Below are 8,074 nucleotides of genomic sequence, written 5' to 3'. Positions count from 1 at the left end.
ATTGTTATTTCATAAATTTTATATCTTGTATTAAGTAATATTTACCAGGAAGAATCAACTATATACTTCATGCTTTCGAGCTTAGGTCAGTTAACTTTTATTTAAAAAATGTTATCCCTAGCTTAGCCTTAGACACACACACTCACGCATGCCCAAACATGCAATACTGGGTTCAAACATAGTACCTCTTCCAAGCAAGGATAGTGGTATTGCCACTAAGACAACTAACTGTTGACAAGGTTAATTAACTTATACCCTTTGCTCAAAAGGATTTTTTTTTTTTTTTTTGGGTAATGCTCTCAGTTCTTTTGAAAGAATGAAAATATTTACCGCAAAGAAAGAAAACTGCCATGATCTTATGGCCAAGAGATATATTGCAGACAGAAATTTGAGCACAAGATTTGATTCTCACAGGGAATATAAAATATTCTGGCCTCAGATATAAGAAGAATGAGTTATTGACCATAACCTGAGAGTGCCCTAAACTTATAGAGGGCTACAATATATGGTGTTATATGTACAAAATAAATGTCACATACCAAATCAAATGGTAAGGTTAGAAAGGACTAACTCTACGAGCCAATCGGATCATGCATTCTGGCACAAGGCGTCTCCTTGGAGGAGCTGCTGCATCCCTGCCACGTGCCACTGCATCATCAGCATGGATATACCCTACTAAATCCCTAAACATATCATCTTCACCCCCTCTCATTGGATCCTGAAAGCCACATATATGCATTTCACATAAGTGCCTGCTCAACCAAATATTAACACCAAATCATCCTACCCAAAGGCATATGCAAGTTTAGTTCAGTTGCATCTACAGGAGAATTTCTTTGAGAACATAAAATGCACTAGCTAATCATATCATGAACCAGTAAAAGCTCAAGGACAAGTGTCTTGATTGGTGGCGCTCAGCCACTCACTAACACAATCACTACAATAAAAACAAGCCACATCCCAAAGATGAAGTCAGCTACATGAATTGCACAATATTATTGTGCTTATAAAAGCATCAACAATCAAATCTTTGAATATATTGTTAACCAAAAAGTTTCATTCAATAATTTCATTGAGTATTCTCTTTAGTCTTCCTTTACTCCTCTTCACAGGATTAAAAACTATCAGTTCCACCCTCCTTACTGTCACTGACATAGTCACTATAGCAAGTTTCTAGAGTTTTCTTGCATCAATTGACTATACATTATGTGGTTCCCAAAAATTTCACGCCCTACAAACACTAGATATCAGAATGGTGTCTTGTGAGATTTACTTTCCTCTTTAGCATCTCAAATTATTCCAGAATGACTTATGAAATAAGGTATCTTGGGAGATATCAGAGAACAATCAACTCAATGAGTAAACATCAGTGCTCATTGAAACTAGAAGAAACTTCACTAACAACTAATATGCCAAATTGCTCGGGATAATTTTGGTAGAAGCCATAAAATAAGAAATGAGGAGATAAAAATCAAGTTTAAGTGCTGTGTCTTTAATAAATCCATAAACTATAGTGCTAATCAAGCATATCTTTAGGTTAACGATAATAATAATATATGGTCCAAGTTCGAGATAGTATGAAGCTATGTCTTGGCAAAGGAAGATAACATTCACTATCTCATAATTTCAGGAGTTTCAAGGTATAATATAAACATTGTCAAGCAACAAAAGTAAACATCAATGACTTGGCTGTCACTCAGAAGGCACAGAATTGGAAAGGCATGCTAGAAAGAAAGCTGTGTAGTCCCTTACCTGAAGAAACAAGTCAGTATGAGTTTTGCCTTCATATAAAACTGCTTCAGCTTTAACTCCAAGTCTTTCAAGAGTTTCAGCAAAGGATGTACTGTACAAACGAAGATGTCAATAGTCCACCATTAGAAAGACAAAGCAAAAGGTACACTTCAACGGGAACCCAACGGTTCCAACTGAAATTACAATAGAAACAGGAAAAAAACACAAGCAAAATCATGAAAACCCTCTAGTAACCTTCAAATTTGAAGGATAAAACTCAATTATTCACTCTATAAAGTATGAGCTTTAATTTGAACAAGGGCTAATCCTTTAAAACCTTCTTGTTCAATTTCAAGACCATGCAAAACCACAAGGGCCAATGCTTTAAATTCTTTGTCGTCTTTGTCATCAAATAATTAAAAACTTCTTCGGTAAGAGGTCCAAACCTGGATTCTGATGGTATGGAGTAATCCCCAGTACCATGAAATAGAACTATAGGAGGTAGGAGAGAAGCAGCATTCACAACATTTGGATCTTGAACCCTTAATTCTGGAGAAAACCGCCTCAGGGATTCCTCCCCTTCCATTATGCTGTAAGATAAATGCCAGAGTTTAAAAGAATAGCACAATGAAAACAAGAGAATAGTGTATTTATTTAATATTGACTCAGTTAAAATTTATTCAGTGTGTACCTTAGAAAGATAGAACGATAAAGACCTCTACTGTGGAAGTAATCTACAAGGTTCAGCAAATTGTACCTGTTTCAATAAAGGAAAATAGCAAATTAAATATCCAAAGCCATGCGTTAGAAAAATAAGCATCTATGACAAATGCAGAACCCAACAATTGTGTTATCAACTAGACAAAACTGCAGCAACATTGAAAAGCAATTATAACAGCCAAACTGGAAGGAATAACATTGGCAGTTATGGAGGAACTTCATCATGACATCATGTTTTTATGTCACACTATATATTTCTTTTTCTTTTCTTTGGCCAATCATTATAAACATTAGATCAGCGTTCACATGGCTTATTAGAAAAGCATACTTTAGTAGCATTGATCAGTCTTTAGAGGGGGGGAGGGACTCTTTTAGTACATCTCTCAACTAAAGTTGGGCAAGTAAAACATGCGTCAATAATTACTTATGCAGAATTTTCCATATCAAACTCAGCTAATGTATTGCTGAATAGATCTTTCGGAGCACAATGGTTTTCAAGTTCCTACTGTCCAGGTTATCACCTCAAATTATAGATGCAACTGCAACTCTATTGATAAGCACAAGAAAAGTCAAAGTCAAGGTGGGAAGGAACTTTATGCAAGTGTTTACCCTCCAGATAAACCAAAATAAGCCTTGATCTGGGAGACACTCCAAGAGATATTCTCTCCTTCACCAGCCTCTTTAATTGCCTGTTCCACGAGAGCACAAGCAGCAATATGTGCACCTGCTGACTGCCCCATCAGGAAAATCCTTAGCAAAATAAAACAACGAATCATCAGTGATCATAAAGAACGCACATCAAATGTCAGGGAAAGAATAAAAAAGGAGCCCATGATGAATACAAATGCGAAGTTCAGAGATTGAATCTTAACTTGTTAGGGTCACCTCCATATTCTGCAATATTGTTGCACACAAATGAGATACCTTGAGAAGCATCATCTATCATATCACTCATGGTCCCCTGAGGAAAATTTCTGCAACAATATATCTATGAGAAAACAGTTTTAAGGGCAGAATGCAATAGGATATGAATGAGGGCTTGTGATTTTTGAAACTCGTGACTTGTTCTGTAAAAGTACGATGACGTTTGCTGGTTTTATGCTTATCTATTAAATATCACGTAGCTATTATATATTGTCACTAGAAGTAGGATATTATAATCCTTAATCTTATGATTTTATTTTTCCCTCTCAACCAATCCTATGTAGGACCTCAATCTAAGCAACTTTGGCAATTAATTTTAATTTAAGCCAAATTGCATTGATTAAAAAAAAAAAAAAACTGTTGCAATTATGAAGGATAAGCAACATCACCTGTAATCTATGCATGCCACCATGATATCTCTCTCTGACAACTGCTGACCTAAAAGAGATCCCCATGCTTTGTAGCTGCACAAACGTGAGTGCTTCAAAACTCATAAGAACTGAGCAAGCAGTGCACGCATCTATCTGTCTACGACACAAGTTTCTTCAAATCAGATGAATCTGATTCCACCCGCCAAAAGGTAATGGTGTATACAGTACAATTATTTTGCACAAGTTTTATATTGTCATGTTACATGCACCAGTCTTGAGACTGACTTCCACTGCTCCTCACTCCACAGTACATTGAACACGTTCTCATTACCATCAAGATGCAGCAGGCATTAAATAGGAGTCACATTCATGATTTTAATGGAAGAGCATAGAGTAATTCCATCCACAACCCCAAAGCAAACCTTTGGCATGAGAGATGTTATCATAATAAGACAAAAATTTGATTTTACAATCCCACGCAAGCATCTGGAACTGAGTAAAGGAAATACTTTATCAGAAAACAACATCATTGTCTGCTAACACGAACTTTCATTAAATTGGAAATTTAACTCAACAGATACACTACAACACATCACATACCCGATAATCCAGGCTCCACCAGTAACAAAGGCAACAACTGGCTTTGGGCCGTCATTATTTTTAGGTAAATACAAGTCAAGTCTGTAAAAGAAAATAAATTATTAATACAATTACACCATGTCTAGGAATTTTTCAATGCAGAAAAGGAAATATGAATAAATCCTACCTATTTCGTGGTTTGTCTCCATAGACTATGCTTCTGCGTACATGACTGGAGAAGAAATAGTAAAATCCAACTACAAAGCAGAAGAAAGAAAAACCTAAAACTATCACAAAGTGCATTGATGAATAACTTTGATGCATTTTAGTCAGAAAGCGGACATATATCCATGAGAAAAATGCCATTGGTCACGGAAATCAGACCTTGAACAAAGCCTGGGAAGAGCAGCATTGAATAAAAACCAAGCGAAAGAAATCTTGTAATCCATCTATAGCCTACCCTGAAAAGAAATAAATGATCAGAAAACATGTAAAACTCAAGTACGAGAAGATAGTCATGCAGACCAAAAATCAGTAGATAGAGAATACATTTTTTGCCACCAGTAATGAATTCTATAATCTTGTAAGTTGTACCTTTGATCTATTACATACGGTTTATATTATCAAGCATAGTAGCCATCAGTCATGTTCCTCATCATAAGTTTTAAGCATACAACATTTTTCATTAAGCTTTGCCAGTATTGCTACCTTTCCCTACGTGGTAAATTATTAATGTTGGCCAAGCAGCCATGCATAACTAGAAAGTGGAAAGTAATTTAAAACATTTGACCAGAGAAGAATACTATGTATGGGTTCAGACACTAACTGCCACTCTGATCCTTCTTTTCTGCCCCAAACCGTACTTTTTTCAGCTATAGGAAACAAGGACCATAGAGTCCAAAATACTACTAATCGATGACACATAAAAGTTCTCCACTTAGATCGTGAGTGAACGCCATGGACCACTGAGTATAGAAAACTCACAATAACAAAAAAAAAAATGAACCAGATGTTTATCTCGTAAGGGTCAAGATAAGATATTTTATATCAGTGGCATCTATTATACGAATTACGAATGACATCCCTGAACGTAACACTAAAACTATAGATGAATTCGATACAATGTCAATCATTCACTCAACTCAACTAGTAAGCTTTTCCGCTTCCGCATATGAACCCCATGCCCATAAAGGAACGAAGTTAAAAAAGAGAGAGAGGAAAATTGTACCCAAGATATCGTAACAACTTCAAGCCCAATCGAGTGACTAAAAAGGTCTCCGAAGCAACATGGCTAACATCCTCGCCCAAAGAAGATCGGCGACTTCCACCGCTCGAGGAAGACGACAAGGAGTTCTCACTTGCGGTACGGCGACGTCGTTTCTGGTGAACGTTAGCATTATTACCCATCGAATGACTGGAAGTAGAAGAGAAGCTGGAGGAGCGGGAGAGAAGGGGCTTAACGTTCGCAACACTTTCGTCTTCAAATCGCGAAGAAATGAGGAGACCCGAAGACGGGTCATCGTCTGCAGGTTTAATTAACATTGTGGCAGCGGAAGCAGACGAAGAATACGAAGGTCGATTTGTAATGGGCAGGATATGAGACGGCATTTTCTTTGCTTAATCCGTCGAAATTGGCAGCAAATCTGAGCTGTGCGTTTTGGGATTCTCGAGATTCAAACAAAAAGTGTCTTTTTGGCGTGAATGGATTTACCGTTAGGCTCCTGTGAAGAAGTAAAGATAAGGAGTGATGAAGATGGGTAAAAAGCAGAGAGAAGAGGACGGAGGAGGAGAGGAAGATGAAATCAAACTCAAGGGCAAAGAAAAAGATGGAAACGGAATTGAATTGAATTGATTGAAAAACGTGGAAGAAGAGACTTTGAAGGGAGCAAGAAAGAGAGCGAGAAGAGCGTAGTTGCTTGCTCACGTGTTTGAAAGACGAGGGCGTGTGATTGGTGGGCGAGAGACCATTGGGACTTTGCCAAATGCAGTGTTCCAGTTGGGTTTTGATCCCATTTGTTGGAACTGGTCGTTTTCTTTCTTGTCTCTGTCCTCACCTTTTCAATTCATTAGTCCTTATTTATTAAAATTAAGTAGTACTCTTTTTTAAAAAAAATTATTTAAATAAAAATAAAATAAAAAATTTATTTTATTTTAAAACAAAATTAATAACTTAATTATTTTTTCTTATTCTAAAAGTGCATTGTTATAACATGATGGGAGGTTCTTTTCTGGCAAAAAAAGAATATATATATATATATATATAAAACATGACGGGAGGGAGTAACATTTTTTAATTAACACTGGACAAAACAAATGCAATTATTATAAAACTAAAGTGCAAATGGACAAAATATACTCGCTCATGGAGCAGGTTGTTCAGAGGATTGGAGATAATAAATGTGGTGACATGTACTTACCTTAAAAATAAATAAATATGAAGCACCATAAATATAGCTCCTTTTAAATTATGTGAATATAATAAAAAAATTGAGAAGGCGTATATTTTAAAAGAAATAAAACGGGTTAAAGCGTCAAATTAATAAATTATCCCTAATTTGCTTCAAGTGACCCTCAAGTTGGGTGATACAATGTATTTCCCTCGTGTATGAAACATAGGACAATATCATTCCTTTATTAAATATTTATTAATTTAATCATTAGTTGACAAAAATTATAAAAAAAGATTCAAAAAATATAGAAAAGAATCTTATGAGAAATTTAATACTAATTAAATCATTTAAATTACAAACAAATTCTAATATACTAATGTTATTTCTTACTCATAAAAAAGCTTAAAATACTATATCAACCAACCACTTCCATCAATTACAAGATGATTATCAAATCACTAATTCTAGCAACAAAATTAAGAAGAAATTTAAAAATTACATTTTTAATAAAATTTTAATAATTTAAATATTATTATAATTTTTAATTTTTTTACACACAATTTAAAAGTCAACTTTTAAGATACACAAGTTTCTAAAAGAGGACTTGTAATTTTAGATAAAAACTCACTCCCTCCGTTCAAAAATATAAAACATTTTTAACCGAATCTCACCCCTAATAAAATAATTACCTATTTTCAAATTAATCCTATCTTTTCATATTTACTCCTATTAAATACTCGATAATAAATATAAAGTCACTATCAATAGGGGTACTTTTGACAAAAAGGCAATAATTATATCTCAAAATACTAAAAATACCTTGCATTTTTTAACATCTAATTCTTTAAAAATATCCTATATTTTTAAACGAAGGAAGTATAATTTATCACATTATTTTAATTTACAATTTAACTAGTGTGAAAAACACATTCTCTTATGAATCTCATAAATGTGTGTTAAGTGGTTAATTTTTGAAAAAAAAAATTAGAGGAATATTTATAGATAATAATGACATTTTAAATTATTAAATAAAATATTTAATATTCAATAAGAGGTTATTAAGAAAAAGTATAATATTTTTTTTGAATATAAAGCCATGAAATAACCGTGCAAAAGAGTATAGAAATTAGGTTATATCAAATTCCATGAGGGATCTAAAGCCCAAAAGCATATGACTAAAAAAACAATATTTAAATTATCTTGGGAGGCCTGGCAAGCAAGCATGTCAGCGCATTTGTTTGCTTCCTTGAACATGTGTTCGAAGGTAGCTATCCAATTATTTTATGACAAAATGTCTGACTCTCTTGATAGTTTTTGATAAAGGATGATTGTTAGAGGTGTTATGCTGAATAAGTGAAA

At 34.4% G+C, this 8,074-nt stretch overlaps 1 protein-coding gene across 2 annotated transcripts; it reads right to left on the bottom strand.

Annotated features, from left to right (window-relative positions):
* Nucleotides 1-336: 336 nt before the first annotated feature.
* LOC129321242 (probable isoprenylcysteine alpha-carbonyl methylesterase ICMEL1) lies at nucleotides 337-6,266 on the bottom strand. Of its 2 annotated transcripts, none has more exons than XM_054966952.1 (11): nucleotides 5,554-6,266; nucleotides 4,710-4,786; nucleotides 4,513-4,582; nucleotides 4,347-4,427; nucleotides 3,765-3,839; nucleotides 3,324-3,425; nucleotides 3,061-3,201; nucleotides 2,423-2,488; nucleotides 2,178-2,321; nucleotides 1,753-1,843; nucleotides 337-718 (listed from the first exon to the last, which is right to left on the bottom strand). In XM_054966952.1, exons 1-11 carry the CDS (start codon nucleotides 5,931-5,933, stop codon nucleotides 557-559), a joined length of 1,389 nt encoding a protein of 462 aa, XP_054822927.1. In that variant the 5' UTR covers nucleotides 5,934-6,266; the 3' UTR covers nucleotides 337-556. The 2 variants fall into 2 exon arrangements, with proteins under 2 accessions (XP_054822927.1, XP_054822928.1); XM_054966953.1 differs by having other exon boundaries at nucleotides 4,710-4,781; nucleotides 5,554-5,680.
* Between the last annotated feature and the right edge of the window lie 1,808 nt (nucleotides 6,267-8,074).

The sequence above is a fragment of the Prosopis cineraria genome, unplaced genomic scaffold (assembly GCF_029017545.1).
Source record: "Prosopis cineraria cultivar Desert tree isolate PC_DT_omini unplaced genomic scaffold, ASM2901754v1 PC10, whole genome shotgun sequence".
NCBI classification, from domain to species: Eukaryota; Viridiplantae; Streptophyta; class Magnoliopsida; order Fabales; family Fabaceae; genus Prosopis; species Prosopis cineraria.
The sequence above is the reverse complement of the archived record's forward strand: the minus strand, read 5'-3'. Positions and strand labels throughout refer to the sequence as shown.